At 39.4% G+C, this 20,767-nt stretch overlaps 1 protein-coding gene across 4 annotated transcripts in view; it reads left to right on the forward strand.

The window, feature by feature from the left end:
• Window positions 1-20,767, forward strand: part of Nfyc (nuclear transcription factor Y, gamma) — a 66,926-nt gene that overhangs the window by 32,233 nt on the left and 13,926 nt on the right. For all 4 annotated transcript variants that reach the window (XM_013507805.1, XM_013507808.1, XM_013507806.1 and 1 more), the window contains exons 2-5: window positions 5,103-5,215; window positions 13,388-13,459; window positions 14,786-14,899; window positions 18,484-18,579. In XM_013507805.1, coding sequence (XP_013363259.1) covers window positions 5,111-5,215; window positions 13,388-13,459; window positions 14,786-14,899; window positions 18,484-18,579 — 387 coding nt within the window. In that variant the 5' untranslated portion in view covers window positions 5,103-5,110. The remainder of the gene's footprint in view (window positions 1-5,102; window positions 5,216-13,387; window positions 13,460-14,785; window positions 14,900-18,483; window positions 18,580-20,767) is intronic.

Genomic DNA, 20,767 nt, shown 5'->3' on the forward strand with positions numbered 1-20,767 from the left:
AGAAAACTTTAGAGAGATTACAGTTGAACATCAGAGAACCAGCTTGTTCATAATGGACTTTGATTCTTCCTTTTCTAGCTTTAGAAAGCAAGCTTTTTAAAAACATAAATTAAAAGTAGGTACAGTATATCAATAGATGTGAGAGTTGAGATTACTTTTAGTAGTAATCATTCAATAGTTCAGCTCATTGTTGAGTCTTTATTAAACAGTTAAACAGGCAGTCTCATTCAGCTATTTATAAAGTAAATAATGAATATGAATAGTAAATTGAATATTAATAATGAATTAAATCTAGGAAATTCTATATTGCATTTTTCATAAGAGTGATCTAAGATAATGTGGCTTGGTCTTAAAACAGTTTTGTCTTTGTCATCTTTATATAAATAGCTCTTCCCAGTGATAGAGATAGTGATTTTAGATGGAATAAAAAGAGTCCTAGAATAAATCTCTTCTAACATTAAGTGCATGCTTTCTTTTATCACCCGGATGAACACAGTATGTTGTTGTAAATGTGCTACTTCTGTGCAGTATCAGTTCAGGTGCCATTAATGTCATAGTAACATAAGGGACAATACTTAAAGTTGCTTCATGTGTTTTTAACTTGTTGGCGGTGTTTGGCCAACAAAATTCGTTTGTGCGTACATTTAGCCTTTATTGCTTTTTTTTTTTGATACCGGGAATCGAACTCACAACGTTGCGCTTGCCAGGCAGGCGCTGTGCCACTGAGCTAAATCCCCAGTCCCTAGGCTTTATTGCTTTAATGTTAAATCATGACTCAGAAGATATTGAGAACACCAGTTTATTTTTTGCAGAATGTATTACTTGAGGATTTCATCTTAATGTGTAAAGCTCGATGCAAAGAATGGATCTGTTGGGGAGGAAACATTTTGAATAAAAGTACAGTAATAATTCATGTCCTTCTAAGAGGTATTAGTGATCATAAAGATACTAGAAAACATGCTCTAAAACTTTCTTTTTCCTTAAGAGAGGATCTGGTGTCACAGATATTGAGAATATCTTCGCTTTTGAAGTCAGGAATGTATAAAAAGAGCTTGCTAGATGGAAAAATCATGAAGACTGTAACTCAGATCCAAAGCTCAGATGGAACGAACATTGCTTATAAACTTAACTTTAATGTAAAGAACAGTCAGAGCTGTCCAAAGATGGAAAAGAATGCCTTGCCAGTAGGCCAGTTTCCCTAACTGAAGTGGCAGGCACTCAAATTTAACCTGGATGACCACTTAAGGTAGAGCTGTAAAGGTGGCACAGAGATTAAAAAAGAGTTGCGAGCATGTAAAAGTATAAAAGAGGGGTGTCTTCTGATATCTTTCTTTGGTCCTAAAACCTCTGCTGCTGTAAACTACATAAGGGACATCAACTTGCATTTTTGCTATTATCCATTTGTAATTTTTTGCTAGTACTGATTATTGAACCTAAGGCAGTGATGGTGAACCTTTTAGAGTTTCAGGCCACTTCAGGATGCATACCATAGGTTCGCCACCACTGACCTAAGGTGTTTGCACTGAGCCTGTTTTGAGACAGTCTCACTAAGTTGCCTAGGCGGGACTCAAGCTTGGCAGTCTCCCTGCCTTAACCTCCCAGAGTGCTGGGATTACATGCATGTGCTACTATGCTTGGCTCCATTTGTAATTCTGTAATGCAGATAGGCTTCTCAAATTGAAAACTTAATATCCCTGCCCCTTCCTTTGCTGGAGATTGAACCCAGGGTCTTACACAGGTAGACAAATGCTCTAACATTGAGCTGCATTCCTGCCCCCAAAATTTAACTTTTAATATGCTTTCAATTCTAGAACTATTTTATAACTTCAATTTCTGTTTTGTTCACAACTCCCACTACAACAGTGTATGGCTTTGAGCCAGGCGAAGATTCATGATCTATTGATTATGCAGATGTTTGGGGGACTGATCATATATTCATAACTAGGGCAGTTCAGAATTTGACAGCACACTACACAGATGGTTATAAAAGTGCTTCATCTGTGTGTGTGTGTGTGTGTGAGAGAGAGAGAGAGAGAGGGAGTGAGAATGAGAATTTTGTTGTGTAATTGTGTAATCCAGGCTGGTTTAGAACTTGCAGTTTAGCCCAAGCTGGTCTCAAATTCATAATCCTCCTGCCTCAGCCTCCCAAGTGCTGAGATTACAGCTACCACACATGGCTGTATTGTATGCCTTTGTAATGTGTTTAAGGGGAGAGGTCAGAGGACAGCTAAAACTTGTTGCCAACTTCTAAAATTTACAGACATTTACACTCCAACTAAACCTGTCATTAGCAAGTGTTAGAAAGATGTCATTGGCAACCATGCAGTTTCCTCCTTCCACTGTGGAGCAATTTGCATGACAGGTAAGATCATGCCTGTCCACAGATTCTTGCAATAAAGGGTTAGCTTTGAGGGGTTTTGGGATAATTATTTTCCTTTCCAGAAAGATTTTTATTTGCCTGTTTAAAAAAATTGAATTTCACTCTCTTCATTGTTATGAATACCTCATAGGAGACTATTAATGAAAATAGATTACTAAAATTCTCTAGGTAACCTTGATTTCTTTGTTCTGAGTACATCTAAAGTAGTATGTAGGCAATGTGTGTGTGGTGATAAGTGAAAATGTCATAGGAACTGAGTTGTGGGGCTCTCGGTGGGTTATTTAGGACTCAAGATTTTATCTATCATTTTCAACTGCGATTCCGTGGCCCCTTTAACTCCAGAAACCCCCAAGGTTGCATTGCTTCCCCAGTAGTTAAGAGACCTGTTGTGGTATAGAGAACTGTTTATAGGCCTCTAGCAACAGAAATTGGCTCCAGTCCTTTTCCCATTACATCATCATCTACTAATGTCATTACACTAGAGTGAAATCTGCTTTGAAGATTATATGCCTGTTTCCCTTCCATTTCTCTCATCATTTTCTTTAGAAGGAAAAAAATCAGATCTCTGAGACAATCCTAGGCAGAGATTTAAGAGTGAGTTGACTGTCCTGGGCAGCTAAACCTGCATTTATTGGCCTTGATTGCACTCTATCAGTGGAGAGTGAGCCTGTGGGGATGGAAAGCTGCGTGTTTGGTCAGATGATACTGGGCTTGGCGTTCTTTTAGTCACTCGGAATGATTTCCGTAGCTGTCAGCATTCTGTCACTGACATGTTATACTTTTTCAAATATTCCCCCAGAATAGAAATTCATAGAAGATCACTGGGTTTCTTGTTCTTTGTGCTTAATTATACTGTTTCTTGGATTTAAGTATTTGTCAGGTAAGCATTTAAATCATCTGGAACTTTTTTACTTTCCTTCTGTAAATCTTTAGGTCGTTATAAAATTGTCTTCAGTTACAGCTAATATGGGGGACCTGTACTCATTGTCCTTACTTCATCATGAAGTCCTTGACCCAGTGAGGTCATTTTAATTCTCCGCTGTCTTCAGCTACCTTTAAAGCTTCTCATTGTTGTGAAGCTGTTTTTGGCTGCAGGCCAGGTTAGGAAAGAACTGGAAAATGTGCAGTTTCAGTTCAGAGCCTTCATGCTGCTTACTCAATTACTAGCTTATTCTTTCACTTTTATGTCCGTTGAGACAGATTTGCTGGGGATTAGAAGGAATAATAATCAGTAGTAGCTCCACAAAATGGAGCCATCTTGTCTAAAACAAAAGAACAAACCTGGCTCTAATTTATTAAGTTTTAGGTTTACATTTCTCTTCAGGGTGAATCTCTAGGGACCCTTAATACATTTGCTATAGGATATGAGAGAGTATGAAAAGCATGGAGAACTTGTAAAAGCTTTGGAGGGATTGTCACTGAAAATGATGGACTAGTCTAGAGCAACAAGGTGCTTTCCCTGCCACTGAGAGGAAGTTGAAACTGTTGATTCACATCCAGATTTCAGTTTGGATTTCTAGCAGCTTTTGATTTTTTAGTTAAGGTTCCTCAGTCTTTGTGGTATAAGCTACACTGAAGGGAAAACTTTCTACCAAATGTTTTTACTAAGATTTAAATCTGCCAGAAGTCTCTCTAGCCCAAGTATATACCTTATCTACTGAAAAATGGAACAGAGTAGTAAAAACAGTCACAAAGAAAATTGAGAAAGCTTTTATTGGTACATTTTAGATACACAGAATGATCACCTTCATCATAGAAAATTTGTACCTGTACATGATATACCTTGTTTTTCCCCCATTCGCTACCCTTCGTTCAGCCCCTCCTCCCACTCCCTACATACAGAGCTTTGTTTCCGTGTTTTCCTTCTTTTCTCATTTTTTTTTAAACTTTTCCTTTCTTTCCTTTCCTCTTGCCCTCTCTCTTGTTCCCCTCCCCATTTGAACATTTTCCTCCTATTTCAAAATACATTTTGGTCCTTATTTACACTTTTGGTTTCCCACATCAGAGAAATAATGTGGTATTCACACACATCTGAATTAATTCAGTTAAGAGTATAGACTCAAGGTGCATCCATTTTCCTGACAGTGTCTCAAGCATATCCTTCTTTATGGCAGAACAGCCATATCTTCTTTATCCATTCACAAGTTGATGGGTACTTGGGTTCTTTCTAAGATTTGGCTATTACAAACTGTGCTGCTATAAACATGGGTGTGCATATGTCACTGTGGTATAATGCTTTTAATTCTTTTGAGAAGATATCCAGGAAGGGAATGACTAGGTCAAACATAACAGTCCTAGGTTTTTGAGAAATCTCCACAATGATTTTCACAGTGGTTACACCAGTCTACATTTCCACCAACAGTAGAGAAGGGTTCCTTTTTCCTTATAACCCTGCCAGCATTTGCTATTGGTTTAATTTCTTGATAATAGCCATTCTTTCTGGGGTGAGATGAAATTTCAGTGTTGTTTTAATTTGCATCTCTTGAATGACCAGTGATGTTGAACATTTTTTCATATACTTATTTGCTTTTCTGCTTCATTATCTGAGAAGTTTGTATTTGTCTCAAATGCCCATTTTTGGATTGGGTCTTTAAATTTGGGAGGTCTGATTTTTTTTTGAGTTCTTTATATGTTCTCAGTAGTAATCAACAAAGAAAATTATTAACTGATCACAAAGTCTGACTTTATCATTTCTAATGTGTTTTGTGTTTGTGTGTTTTAGTTGTCGAAATGTCCACAGAAGGAGGGTTTGGTGGTACTAGCAGCAGTGATGCCCAGCAGAGCCTCCAGTCCTTCTGGCCTCGTGTCATGGAAGAAATTCGGAATTTAACAGTGGTAAGAAAGAATGTGAAACTTCTAAAAATCACTAACAAAAAGTCAGCCTAAAACTTTTTTAACTTCAAGTACACATATGAAAGCTTAGTGCATTCCTGACCCATACATGGGAAAATGAAAATGGAATTTACCTTAGGTGAGGTAGCTACAGAGTGTGTCCATGTTATAAGTGGCTTTCCTTGGGGCTGTGTATCCTTTTGCTTGGAGAAGGTCTGATGTGTACATATCTTACAAGGAACGGAGAAAGACTGATTTCAACTTCCCCAAGTATCTGCAGCTCATTTTTAGGACTAATTTAGTGGCCCTGCCATATTGCTAGAACTTGGTGAAAATTATTGGGCAATTTATTCAAAGCAGATTTGTTGTGAGCCTGGCACTCTTCCAGGTGTTAAGAGATAAACTTGGATTAGAGTTTCTGAAAAGAAACATTTTTGACATTTTGGGCCAGGTAATTCTTTTTTTAGGGGACTATCCTGTGCATTGTAGGGTGTTTAGCTGCATTCCTGGTCTGTGTTCACTGAGTGCAACCCTCCCCCAGTTGGGACAACCAAAAATGTCTCCAGACATTGGCAAATGTTCTTTGGAGTAAACTCATCCCCTGAGAACCACTGACTTAGAAGACTCAAACCCTGACCCTTGAGCTTACAGTCTAGCATTTGCAACCATAGTCATTTAGTCAGTAAGTATTTATTAAATACTTAATGATCCAGGCATGATAAGCAGTAAAAGGCAAAGTAGTATGGGAGCATGGAGGACATAGTACTTGTTTCTTTCTGGTTGAATTAGGGAAGGCTTTAACACATTCCTACTGGCTTGAGCCACTGGTGGAACATGCATGACTGTGCCATCAGGTGGCTTGAACCACTGGTATTACAAACAGATCTAATCACTTCTATCAGTCTTTTTAGTAATAAAAGTAAATCAGAGCTGCTAAACAACAAGACACACAAATTATAACTGTCCTGTCATGAATGTGTTAACGCAGCACTTGTTGGATCTTGAGATGTAAGCATTCATGAAGTGGAAAGGACGGGAGTGTATATCTTTTGCAGCAGGAAGAGTATTGTGTAAAACCACAGAGGCCCACGGGGCAGGGCCTTGTGTGTACAGGAAGAACAAGCATTTTGGATTGCTGGGAGTTCCTCTGTTGGGAGTAGTGGGTAAGAGTAAAGTATATGTATGAGAGGGCAGCAGAAGGTGAGGCAGGTTAGAATTGGGGTGTTTTCAGAATATAGCATCATGGCTTTAGTGAGGAAGGTTCTCTTCGATACCATTTTAGCAAATATCTCAGGGGCTTTCTGTGCAGAATATGTTGTTAGCACCCCAGCAGAATCTGGGTTCCTTACTGCTGTGAGCTAGTATTATAATTGCTTAGGCTTAGTGGCCTAAGAATACCCTTGATAAACAAGGTCAATGTATTCAGTCACTCAACAAAAGACTTACTTTGCATGTGTGGTGGCAGTGCTGAATTCTGTGGATCTAGGGGTGTACCCAAGAGGCAGGATCATTACACTCATATAGCTGGTGAGATGACTGTAAACAAGTAACCAATGAAATAACTTCTCTCTGTGATAAATGCTCACTGGCTTTAAGGGTAAAAAACTAATCCATATTCTGGATGTATGTATAGATGGTATTTGTTTACATGAGGGCTTTTCAGCAGTTTAACATGGCTTGGCCTTTTCATAGTTACCTTTATTCAGAGTGGGTTTCTACTGCAAGTTACTGTTTCTCTGTAGCAGTCTCAAGGTGGTAGTTACTCATACTATGTCAGATAGAAAAGAGAAGGGAGCGAATAATGAAACAATAAAGTTGAAAGTAGGATATTTTGCTCCTGTTTTGGAGGTATAATCTAAAGGTTAAGCATCCTAGGTTTTGGTGCTGGGCTTAATCTGATGTAAAACTAGCACCTTCCTGGAGTCTGTCGACTGAGGCCAGCACAGCAAGTCTGTGCTCCAGCTGGAGGTCAGAGATGTAAATCTAGAACTAGCAAGTGGTCAGAGACACTGTGATGATTAGGACACTCAGCACTTAACTTTTCTGTATCTTCCTGGGCTTTGTTTTATTGCTGTTACGATAAAAACAAACAAAATTTACCACCCTAATCATTTTAAATGTCCACTAGGATTTAATTATATTCACACTGTTGTGGAACACATCTTTAGAATTTCTTCATCTTTACAGACCTGAAACTCTACCTATTAAACAATTCCCCTTTCTTAGCCCCTAGTAACCTCTATTCTATTTTCCGATTCTATGAGCTTGAGTGCTTTAGACACTTGATATAAGTGGACTCATACAGTATTTGTCATGTGATGGACTTATCTCACTTACTGTAATGTCCTCAGTTTCATCTGTATTGTAGCATGTGACAAGACTTCCCTCTTTTTAAAGGATGAATGTTATATCCCATTATATGTATATACCTCATTTTGTTCATCCATTCACCTGCTGAGGGATACTTCAGTGTTTCCATCCGCTAGCTATATGAATGGTGCTGATGTGTACATGTGTGTGCATGGGTACTTAGCTCTTTGAGACCCCAGCCTTTGATCTTTAACCTACTGTATTTACCTTTTAAGTTTGATTACCAACAAAGCAAACTGAGTTATTGACCAGATTTTAGTGCATAGAAATAGTCTATGAGAGGCTTAAAGAGAATTGGTAACTTTAAGAGATTCAGTTTGGCTCAGTTTTGTGACTGAAGGAAGAGCAAGAAGTTGCAGGGCTGGGATGTAGTCCAGTGATAAAGTGCTAGCCCAGCATGTGGTACAGTCCTAGGTTCAATCTGGGGTGGGGATGGGAGGAGGGGTTGTCTTTAGTTGTTCTTCTGTTGATGACTTAACTGAAATTTTCCTGCTGTATGTCATTGGAAAAGACTCCTAGACCTCTACCATGCTATGATGCTATGGCATCATCTGCTTAGAAAATGTCTGACATGTAGTAACTGCACAATATTTGAGTGAATCAGACTCCTCCACTTTAGATTTAGTGCAGCGTAACATGAGTTAGAAGTTTCAGTGAGAATTTGATCCAGTAAAATTGGGATGATTTTTCCCTTTGTAAGACTTACTTTTCCTCTGTGCTTGGACGCTGTAACTGCAGCACTTGCAGGCATCTGCTTTTCTGATTATACCTCTGCGTATGCAGCATGGCTGAACATTGGTGGGGGAACAGTTTGAGATAGGATCTCGCTGTGTAGTTCTGAATGGCCTTGAACTCACTGTGTAGCCCTGGCTGGTCTTGAACGTGTGATGATCCCCGTCTCAGCTTCCCAAGTGCTGGGATTACAAACATGTGCCACTGCACCTGGCTGGGCATGGCTAAACATTTTAGCATTTAGTTTTTGCCTTTGCAGATGTCAACAGTACTAAAAGTGTGATTGAAATTTCCTAGCTTGATACGTTTCATAATGTGTTAGACACTCTGGCCAAGTCATTTTGGTCTTAGTTCTGCAGAAGGAATTTATCTTTTATCTTAGCTGGGCCATCATGTTTCGTGTTTAAAAGTTTTCGGTTTTTCATCCAAGTTTTGAGCTGGTTAAAAATTCTATTAAAATGTACAACAGATTTTGAGTTCTAGGGAGTAATAAGTAACGAGCGTTGTTTGTTTGTTTTGGTTTTTTGAGACGGTCTCGCTATGTGGCCCAGAGTAGCATTGAGCTCACAGTGATTCTTCTGCTTCAGCTTCCCAAGTGCTGAGGTTACAAATATACACCACAATAGTGGACTGTAGTGGACTTTATGGGATTGAATTTTATCCCTCTGGACCTCTTTGGAAATGGAGAAGAAAAAGGCAAATTTTTTTTTTTTTTTGTGGAAATAGGATCTCATGGCAATCCTCCTGCCTCAGCCCCTCAAGTGCTGGGATTACCAGCTTGCGACACCTTGCCGTGAAAAGAAAAATCTAGTCCTTAACTTATTCCCTACATGTTGTTTAGCCTTCACTTAGCTATAATTTAATACCTGAATCACTCCTTTAATTGATAGTACCATCTTTTCATTCCTTGGTGCCTCTAGATTGGACAAAGACATTTCTAACACTGTGATCAAATCAGATAACTATTTGAATAAGAACTTGGTGATGAAAGCTGGTGGTCTCTTACAAAACAGATGTGAGCTCTTCCTGTAGAATAGTACTCGTCACACTTTATTGTGGGTGAACCATTGGAGGGGGGACCTTGTTCAAAGTGACACTGTTTTAGTAAATTTGAAGTGGAGCCTGAGACTCTCCGGGGTATGTGTGTGTTTCCAAGTGATACCATTGCTGTACCTGAAGTTACCACTTCGTGAAGCAAAGCTTTAAAGCAGTGGTCCTTCACCTTCATTTTGGATCATAATCATCTAAGGAGTTTGCAAAAACCTCCTACCAAGACTACCCCTAGACTTTCTGATTTGGTGAACTGGGAGAACTCAGGCACCTTGTTTTTCGCAAGGGATTCCAACATGTAGCCAAAGTTGAGAATCACTGATTGCAGGAGGATTCGGATCTTGACATTCCCAAATGTCAGCTACCCAGCCCTAGAAGAAACTTCTATCATTATTTGAAACTCTGGATTCTTCTGTACAGCCTGACATCCACTGACTTTTCTTTTTCTTTGGCTTCAAACTGTCACGGAGTAAATTCAGGCCTCTTGAAACTTGGCTGTTTCAGAGGACGGCTTTTTTTTTTTTTTTTTTGGTCTTTCTGTGGCTGGTTTATTTCATTTAACCTAGTATCTTCCAGATTCTTCCATATTGTCACAAATGACAGCATTTCATTCTTTTTATGACCAAATAGTATTCCATGGTATATATATAATTACCACATTTTCTTTATCCATTCCTCTGTTGATGGAAACTTAATTCCACATCATGCCTATTGTAAATAGGGCAGATATTTCTTCAACATAGGGATTTTAATTTCTTTGGATATATATCTAGTAACGGGATTGCTAGATTGTGTGGTGTATCAGTCAGTGTTGTACTGGAAAAACAGATATAACACGTGGTATACAGTATAAGAAATTTCAAGGTTGGCTTATGATGGCCACCCACAGAACTGGATGAGGAAGAGTGCAGAGGGTGTCTGCACCCTGGAGATGGAAAGGATTCAGTCCAAGATCTGGAGCTCAGTACAGTGTCCCTTGAGTTCATATCAGGAGGCCAATAGATCTGCAATGGAAGGCTGAAGAGTCTATGCCAGGAGGCCAAAAGATGTGCACCAGAAGCTGAGGAGTTTGTGCTAGAAGGCAAGAGATAATGTCCAAGGGTGAAGGCAGAGAATGGAGCTCCTTTGAAGAAAGAGAAGCCGATAGCAGCATTTTAAATACAGTTTGTTTTTTTTTTTTTTTAATTGTGGTCAGGAACATGAGACTACTCTGAGAGAGAATCTGCTCATCTATTTACTGGTACTGCTCCTAAAAGCAGAGGGAAACAGTTGTGGTCTTTTGCTCTTCTTGTGTCAGCACCAGTGAGGAGCTTTAAATGCTGTTCACATAAGTATAGGAGTGCCAGTAACTGGCAGCATCAGATTGGAAGCTGATTCAGTGGATTGCAGTCTGCTGGTAGTGAGAGGCTCCCTCCCGACAGACTGCAAACCCTTTTGTGTGATTGGAAAGCTAGGTGGAATTTAGAAACAGCTAGCAGTGACCCCCACATACACACACCCCTCAGAACCTACTTTACACACATGCCCTTGAGATCCTTAAGGTTTGGAGATCATGGAAAGGTAGTTTCTCTCAAACTGTGTATTTAGCGTAGGGACTTAAAGCAAGCATTCTGTAAATTTGTGCCTCATTTCACATCTCTAGTAGGTAGGGGTGGATATCTCTTTATCCGTGCCCTTTTTTGTTCCTTTTGATTAAACTATAGTCCCATAAGACTTCTAAAGTGGCATTTTACTCTTTCAAGTTTGGGAAGATGGTCTTTTTTTATCTGCTTTGGGGTTTGGTTAAGTAATTATGAAAGTCTGGTGGAAATTATATTAAACAACTGAGTGAAATGAGAGCACACTTCCAAGAAAGTTAACTCTTGTGGTCATAATCACATTTTATGTGTACCATCTTAGGAGGCCTTCCAAAGGAATTAGCATCCTTCACTTTCTCTCTGGCACTTGTGGGTAACATCTTCGTTTTGTGTGATGTGCTACACAAGAAAGAAAACCAGGGATTGATTTCTGTGAATAAACATTTTTTAAAAATACTTTTAGAGGGGCTGGGGATTTAGCTCAGCGGCAAAGCGCCTGCCTGGCAAGCACAAGGTCGTGAGTTCGGTTCCCGGTACCAGAGAAAAACCAAAAAAAAAAAAAAAAAATACTTTTAGAGTCTGACTTTTTTCCAGCCTGCTTGTTCCTACTGTTCCCCTCTGTTTCAGGTCATATGTTGAGAACTTCAGTAGACCATGTTTGGGGTCTCTTTGCTTCTGTGCTTGCTCTTCTCTCTGAATGACATCCTGGTGCCTTCTTAACATCTCTTAGAAACAGGTCCACCAAAAAAAAGAAAAAAGGAAAAGAAACAGGTCCACTGTTGTCCCTGTGGGACATTTCGCAGCTCCTCTCCTTTCCTTCCACCCCCAGCTGGTTCTTCATGTCCCTCTGAGATTTTACACCTTCCCCTCTAGTATAGGATAGGAATTGCAATGTTTTTATGTGCTTGTCTCTGACAAATTACAAGCTATTCAAAAGCAGGAATAAACATGCATCTTCACTTACTAGTAGGCATCATATACTCACTATTAGTTGGGTTGTGTGAATGAATAAAATGAAAAGGAGGAGAAAAAAATAAGAATAAGAATAGAATGAATATGCCCTGCTATTGCCTTTTGGTGAAATTTTAGTAAAGTGGGCTTCTAAGTTTCTGCCAGTCCAGGATTAGTTTTACCAGGGCCTGCAAGGAAAATGTTGATACCTGATTTGGAAGAGGAAAAAATGAAAAATTGATACTTAAAATTTGTAGAGCTGAATGGTAACCAAACAACTTTTTGGGTTTACGTAGAGAAATTAGCTACTTTGGTTTACATTTTATTTTAATGGTTGCTCTTCTATAATCATAAAGTAGGCTTTGGAAAGCCAGATGGTGGTTTCCCCGAGTGTCTTCTTTGACATATATTTGAAGTTTTCAGCTGGATTTAGAAAAGAGAGTTTACTTGTGCTTGTTACTTTCATTAAATCTGAAATAATAATAGCTTCTCCTTTTGTAGTGTGATGATGCAGATTTCTAGGCGATAGTACTGAATTTGATGAGTCACATTTCAGACCACATATAGAATCCACCACTTGACACCTGGTCCTGCACAGATTTTGCTGATCTTAGCCTCTACCTTTGTACCTTTCTCTTCATTGCAACTCAGAAACTCATAAATTGATGTTTATTTCTAGAATTGCATCCATCATGAGGCTTGTGTTTAAATACCAATACTTTCAAAATAAAAAAGGAAAAGGCTCAAATAACACATAATTGAGTAGTTCTAGTCAAAGAGCCCTTTCCTAAATCCCGTCCACAATAAAGTTGTATGTTTCTTCCGCCCCAGTCCTTTTGTTAAGAAAAAAGTAGCAAGGCTATTGCTAAAAGGCAGCTGGAAAATTCCCTGTCGCCTTTTTCCCATTCCCTTCCATTCACGTCCTGAAATGAATTTGGGAGACAAGGCCTTTGCTGCTGTGATGAGAAAGCAGCCTGTCCCGTTTCTGTTGTCAGGTTAACGCCAAGGTCAGAAAGGCCAGTCACATGAGCTGAGAAGTGTGGGTCCTTGTGATCAGGCGCAGCTGACCCTGGCCTTTACAGTCCCTAAAGAACTGGTATTTTAGAGGAATGCTCTTGAGGCAGAAATCTCATTTTAGTCTGCATATTACAGGCAGTAAACTTTCTTAGGAGAGAAAGAAAAAGGAAAGAAAGCACGTGTAATCTACCCTGTACTGTGCTGAGGCAGAGAACCCTGATACTGGTTGGGGCTGCCTTTCATGAGGGCAGTATTTGAAGTCATTATGAGTTTTTCCTAAAGCCTTACTATTATTTGAAGTTCTGCATGGGTTAAGAATTTTTCTTTGATGCTTTTTTCTTTATTTCATCTGTCCTGCCTCTTCTACCATATTTCCTGAAAGGAAGGTCTAAGCCAGTCAGTGTTTACTACTGTCTGTGTGTTCTGCCACCTTGTTGATTGTCCCCACCACTTACGTACCTTGTGTTGCTTATTTCAGAAAGATTTCCGAGTACAAGAACTCCCACTCGCTCGTATTAAGAAGATTATGAAACTGGATGAAGATGTGAAGGTGAATCATATTTATTTTTATCATTCATTTTGAAGCTTAAATGTTGGTTATGATGTTGCTTGTTTCTCAAGAGCTTAAAGTTTAATTAAAAATACTGTTTCTGTCATTTTTTTAAAATTTTGTTTCTACGTAAAACTAAGCTGAAATTAAGTGGCTTTAATTATTATAGGATACTTCTCTGAAAATTTGGCATATCCTAGTTTTTTCCAGATAATTGAGACGATGCTGAGTATTTGCTTTTGAAATCAGGTGGTATCACCCAATTTTTTCACAGTGTGTGGTATACATAACATATATCATCATATCAACAGGGTGGTGCTGTTATGTTACCATCTTGCTGTAATCTTTATTAATCTCAGCTCTAAGAAATTTCTAATGATGATACTTTTTTTTCCTTTATTTTACACGAGTGAATTATACTAGTGAGAGGATTTCCTTGGGGTTGGTCATTTCTGTATTCCTGGGAGTCTACCTCCCATTATGACTCTTTACCTCTCAAAACTGACAATCTCTTGTGTTTGCCCAGAAAGTTAACAGTTTATGACAGTTTTTCCTTTTATTAGCTCCCTTCTCACAGCAACTCTGTGAGATTTGATAGGATAGGGATTCTTAGTTCCATTTGACAGATATGGAAGTAGATGCCAAGAGATGGGGTGATTCACCTATTATGGTAGAACTAAGATCCCATTTCTCATCTCCTACTTGCTTAATTCTGAAGCGCTTCATGTGGCTGTTTCTTGTGCAAACCACCTCACCAAGGGTGTAAAGTCTTGTTTGACTAAGAGCTTGAACTTGGAAGTCAGACACGTCAAGACAACTCGAGCCCTTACTATATGCCAAACCCTGTGCTGGGTACTTCGTATCTCATTTGGTCCCCATGATAACAATGGAAAGTTATTATCTTTTTCAGTGTTAGAAAAAGTCCAGAAAAATGAGAAGTCTGAGATTTTACCCAGATCCATTGGCTTTCAAGATCATTATCTTTTCCCTCGTTGTCTTTCTTTAGATTAGAATCTAAACCCTATCATTTACTGGTTCTGTGACCATGGGGACATCATACCATCCCTCTTAAACTCTATAGTTTCTTTGAAATTTTGATGGTAAGAAAGCACTTTGCATAGGATCTGTTGCATAGTAGGTGCTAGATCAGTAAGTATTCTTTCTCTCTTCCCATCTTGTTACCTGCTTTTTCCCTACTCATGAATTTATTTTACTTTGGAGTCTTTTCAGCTACTACCTTCTAATATTTTAACATTTGTCAAGAGACAACTGACAGGTTTGGATGATTTGCTGGTGATTGACAGGAAGGGCTTATATCTGTTTCAGATGATCAGTGCAGAAGCCCCTGTGCTCTTTGCCAAGGCAGCCCAGATTTTTATCACAGAGCTGACTCTTCGAGCTTGGATCCACACAGAGGATAACAAGCGCCGTACACTTCAGGTAATACTACAGATGTGCATTGGGAAAACTGGGCCAAGCAGCAGCCTTTGCCTCTCTCCCTTGCATAGCTTTGGACCACAGATTATTCTTCCTTTGGCCTGTGTCAAGTTAACATGTAATTGGCATCCTCCTCTGCACTGGGATGCAGACATACCTTGCAACCACAATGATAGTAGTATTTCCTTACCAAGAAGCCTGAATTCCAGTTCTCATAATTTTTACAACTTACTGACTGGTGAACCTTCATTTAAACAGAGACTCAAGTGATAGAGTATTAATCTGTTTCCAGATGTAAACAGTTTCTGTTGAAAGCCTTGAAAGACTCTAGAAAGGACAATTCCAGGAAAAGTCTGCAGTTTCACCAGCATCATTAGCTGTTTTCCCCCCTTGTCTATCTTCTAGAAGTTCCTTTTTTGTGTATTTTATTTTAACCTAGCAATTCAACATTCATATTGTAGGTAATGATCTTGATGATTAGCTCTAGGAGCCCTGATCAGATCCTGGCTCTTATAGGAAAGGTTTCTTACATAAAAGACAGAGTGTGACAGATAAAAAAAAGAGTGACAGTATTTTAATAAAGTCAAGAAAGTAAATTCCATTTTCTCCTCTTGTTTTCCTTTATCTACAAAATTGGAAATGCACGTGTTTGTTTATTCTACAATTGTTTACTGGCCTGCCACAATATGCAAGCACTGTTCTGGCTCTGGGGAGCACTAGTGAATAATGTACATGTGGAAAATGGAAAACAATTTATACTGCCTTGAAATAAGTCTGTAGACCTAAAAAGATCCTATTAAAGTTACCTTCAGGATCAGTTCAGATTAAAAAATAAAATAGGGAAACACTCTAACCTGCCTCACTGTATAGCCCAGGCTGGCCTTGACCTCATGGCAGTTTCAGAAAAGAAGATACCCAAATAAACAACAAGTTGTGAAAAGGTGTTCAACATCATTCGTTATCTGGTAAATATAAATTGAAACCGTACTAAGATGCTGATGTACACATGCTAGAAAGGCTAAAATAAAAAAGATTGACAGTACTAAGTATTGATTAAGTATATATTGCTAGTTAGAATGTAAAGTAGTTAAACATATTCCCTACTCTGACTTGCCATTCTCCTCCTAGATGGGCACCCAAAAAGAATGTGGACATTCTTAGCTAAAAATACGCATAACAACCTTATTCATAATAACCCAGAACTGGAATCCGCTCAGACACCCATCAGTACAGTAATAGATAAATGAATCTAGATGTATTCATTACATGTATTACTGCTCAACAATAAAAAGAAATAAACTATTGCTCCATATAACATGGATGAATTTCAAAAGACATGATAAGCAAAATAAACTCAACAAAAAACTTACATAGTACACAGTACCATACACTGTCACCATGACAGTGATAAAAATTAGAGTTGTGATTGCCTCCAGTTTAGGGATTGCAGTGGGGAGGGGTTGCAGTGGGAAGGGCATTTACTAGAAAAGATTAGAAGAGAACTTTCTATATTCTTATCTGGGTGTTACCTACCTGGCTAAATGTGTATCAAAATCCATCAGATTGTTGTGCTTAAAGATGTCATATTTTACTGAAGATGAGTAATAGCACAGTAAAGTATTAACATTAAAAAGGCAAAATAAAAACTTTAGACAGGTCAATTTAAGTATGTCTATGTTTCTAAAGTACTCTTAAACATTTTGATGTACTTTTGGAGATGATTATAGTCTCCTTCCTTGTCCATTTTATCCTTAGATGAATGAGTTAGATAATTTGAGTAGGTGACATCATAAAGAATGTGATCCAGACGAGCCCTGGCAGTCTTTCAGATATGGCCTGCTTCAGTTGGGAGGTTTATTATCAAGCTGGTTGTTGGCAAGAAGGGTGGACTGGAGTTTTGCATTTCAGTGGCATGAGGCCATCACAGATACCAGGGAAAGGAAAAAACAGGAAATTTCCATCCCCTCTTACTTTGTCTGATGAGTCACCTTCCCTTAAGTTGTGGTATATAGAGGTTGCTGAAGATTGACTCTTCCCTTGGTATATTATTTTGAAGACTTTCAAACATAAGCAGTGTTCACAGTGAACGTGTTTGCCACCATTTTCTACCATTAACATTCTGTTGTACTAATGTATCCCCTATCTCTGTTACTTACCTATTGATCACCTATTTTTAAGTACATTTCAAAGTTTACTTTGCCCTGAGTGCTTCAGTGTGCCTATCCTTCACTAGAGTTCACTATTTTTCTGGATTTTTAAAATTTGCTTTTTGTTTTGGTACTGGGAATCAAACTCAGGGCCTCACATTTACCAGGCAGGCACTGTGCCACTGAGCCACATCCCCAGCCCTAAAATTTGTTTTAAATTTTTCAGTAAACACATCTTAAAGGTATTCAGTGTGTTGGTTTTTATCTTATTCTATTCAAAGGAAGGAAATACCACATTTTTTACAAAACCCGCAAGCCTTGTTTTTGGTACCATTAGCTGACTCCTATGTTCTCTGCGTACTTCAACATTTTTGTCACACTTAACCTGTTTTCTCTTTTTTTTTTATTTTATTTTATTTTATTTTAGAAATTAAAGGAGGAAAATACTAACAGACCGATAACATTTTACAAAATAGCATAGGATCAGTACAGACATTACAGAGTTACAGACAGAGTGGTAGGGAATTAACAATGCTTATTGTATTACATATTGATATCTTCAATGTAGTTTCACACTTAACCTGTTTTGTTTGTTGGTTTGGAGTTTTGGAAATAGGGTCTTGCTGTATAGTCCAGGCTGGCCTTGAAGTTACTGTGTAGCTCCAGCTGACCTTGAATTTACCTTCTGCCTCACCCTCCCAAATGCTAGGATTACAGGTGTGCACCACCATGCTCAGCTAAAACCAGATTTTTTTTTTTTTTGAGACGGAGTCTTGCTATGCAGTTTAGGCTGACCTCGAACTCACTATGTAGCCCAGGCTGGCCTCGAACTCATGGCAGTCCTCCTGCCTCAAACACCCAAGTGCTAGGATTATAGGCATGTGCCACCATGCCCAGCTTTAAAGCCAGATTTAAACTATAGATTTATCACTGCAATTTTTAATTCCAAAATTAAAATCACAGTCTCATGGGACCTAATATATATAAAGTGATTAGTCTATAACCACTTGTGAAGCAGAGACAAAATATTACTTAGAGTGTAAAAAAGGTTATAAGTTGCATAATACGCTGTCCTTGCTAACCACAGAATGACCAGACTTGCCAGTTGAGATTGCTGAGTTTGTCCTAATTTAGGTGGAGGATAATACTTTTGACAATTGTGTGGAGGGCTGTGGGCCTCAGAGGAAGAAGTAGTGATTGGAAGCTCCAGTGTCCCATTTTAGAGTGTGAGCTACCTGTATCTCTTTTTCTGTTGATTTTTTTTTTTCCCCCTACCAGATTTGAAGTTCATGAATTTGGCTGTGCTTTTTTCAGCTGTAGATGTGGCCAGGCATATTTAGTTCCACTTAAAAGTCATTTCCATTTCTTACTTGGAGGGTATAAAGCCAGGAAAACTAGTTTCTCCCAAGGCCAATTTCATTTTGTTTTTCTTTGTTACAGAGGAATGATATCGCCATGGCAATAACAAAATTTGATCAGTTTGACTTTCTCATCGATATTGTTCCAAGAGATGAACTGAAACCTCCAAAGCGCCAGGTGAGCGGGGAAGGCGTTGCCACGCTGTAGGCTGCAAGGCCTTGGTGCACTGCCCTCAGATACGCTGTCCCTCTGTCCACGCCAGGCATGTGCTGTTCCTGTTGCTCCTCTTCTCAGTCCACAGCCATCCCTAACATCCCCTTCTCTCATTCATCTATGGATACTTTTAACTCAGTGCCTCTGAGGTGGTATTTCAGTGAAAACAGACAAAATGAAAAAGACTTCAGTTAGGAACAGGAGAGTGAAGCACATTTCAGAGTTTCTTATGAAGTCTTATCAGAGTTCTTAATCTGGAATGGGAGATCATTCCTCATGAGTTACAGATTTCAGATTTTAAGAAACAGCTTCTCTTGTGTGCACAATGGTATTTGGAGTGAGTGGACTTTGTTTTCTCTTGCTCTGTATTGTACTCTCTATACTGCCCTGACTGCACATAAGAACACCTGTTGGGGTTTGATTAAAGTCCCAGGCTCCATCCCCATCAGCTGAATCAGAATCTGTGCTGCTGGGGCCTATGCATCAGTACTTTTTAAAGCTCCCAGATACTTTTAGTGTGCAGCCAGAATTGAGAACCACCACTTAAACTGTTTTCTTGACAATCACAAGAAAGACTGTGTCTCTCTGCCTGCCCCTTTCATCGGCCCGTCCTTTTCCTGTGGTCACACCAATTGTTTTTTCAGCACTTGGTGCATATAGCTCTTAATTATGATGTAACAGACCCCTGTCCTATAGCTCACTGTTTTAGGCAGACAGTTTGCATGACTCAGTAGGTGCAGTGGAAACACTTGAGAAATAGTGACAGTCTTGCAGGAGCAAAGCTGTTCCTTGTTCTGCTTGCTTTATTTTGTTAATAAAATTTAACATTATTTCATAGTATATTATCCTCAGAAATAAGAGTCATCAGTGACAAACGCTGTCCCTATTCTCCCCATGCTGGCCCATATTAATAACCAGTCAGAGAAAGTATAGGACAGGTGGGCATCCTAATTGGCCTTGTGACCCTGCATGAGGGCCTTGGATTAGCAAACCCTGTGTCACCTTCTTACTGGAGCAGGGTGTGCTTCACTGCGGCTCTGTTTTTCTGGGCAGTCTTTGCTACTGTAAACATCCTTGACTGGAAGCTGTAAAGTGTTCAGAGGAGCTTTCAGTCGGATGTTTACAGCGGCAGGCTGCCACGGTCGTCCCCAGCTGCACATCGGCTTTGAGACATTGCAGGTTTGTGCCCATGGGCTTGATTTCCTCGTCTTGGGGTGCTTTGCTTCTCTCTGAGAAGTCACAGCAAGAACTCAGTGCACTTCTTTTTCTTCAGGGAAATAATATACCTGCTTTCCTTGCTGGACTTTTCCCTCCATGTGTCCCTCCAAATCTCCGTTTAAAAACAAGGAGGAAAACTCAATGATGAAATTAGGCCTTGCTCAATTTCCTTGTGCAAACTCCTTGTTCTCTGTGAGCTGCCTACCGGATAGACCAGCTGGAGAAAGGGGTCTTGTCCTGTCCTTTCCTCCACAGTTCTCAATGCTTCTGAGTCTCTTGGGTATCAGACTCAAAATTCTCTGATCCATCTCCTTTTAAAGTGTGTCTAGCTGAAACAGCTTGCTGCCTGGGTTTAGTTCTTTGTAGGTGTTCAGGCTATTGATTGGCATCCTATTTGGGACAGCTGCTGCTTGGCCTTTAAAAGGTTAAGATTGCTGAAAGCTGGCCTGAAATTCTAAGATAGCATTTTTAATCCTCTGTAGACATGAAGTTTTCCCAAGTTCCAAATTGGCTGGCACCTCCTAAAGTCCTTTAAAAGCGCCTACTCTCCAAAACTCGCCCTTTCTGAAGGAGCCAGCAGTTCACTCTTGCTATTAAAGTGAATGTACTTTTTTCCCAGTCTGAGGCTGGCTGCACAACACTGTAGTGAGGCCCCGAGATGTGATGTTGATCATTCTCTGGCATTGTCAGGCTCAACTTTTGAAAAGATTGCAAGACCAGGCTCTCTGGTTGGAGAGGCCACTCCTAAAGTTGAGCAAGTGCCCCATTCAGGGTTGATCTAGATATTCAGGGGTTGTTCTAGTGCTTGGGGCCATGTACCCCTCTTGAGAGAAGGAGCTAGCCAGAATATTGAATTGTGGGTCTAAGGGCCCTGACTTCTCAGAGACACTTAGAAATCTCACTTGTTCTCAGGGAAGCAGTAAAGACTGTAAAT

The sequence above is a fragment of the Chinchilla lanigera genome, unplaced genomic scaffold, assembly GCF_000276665.1.
Source record: "Chinchilla lanigera isolate Chin_1 unplaced genomic scaffold, ChiLan1.0 scaffold00136, whole genome shotgun sequence".
Lineage (NCBI taxonomy): Eukaryota > Metazoa > Chordata > Mammalia > Rodentia > Chinchillidae > Chinchilla > Chinchilla lanigera.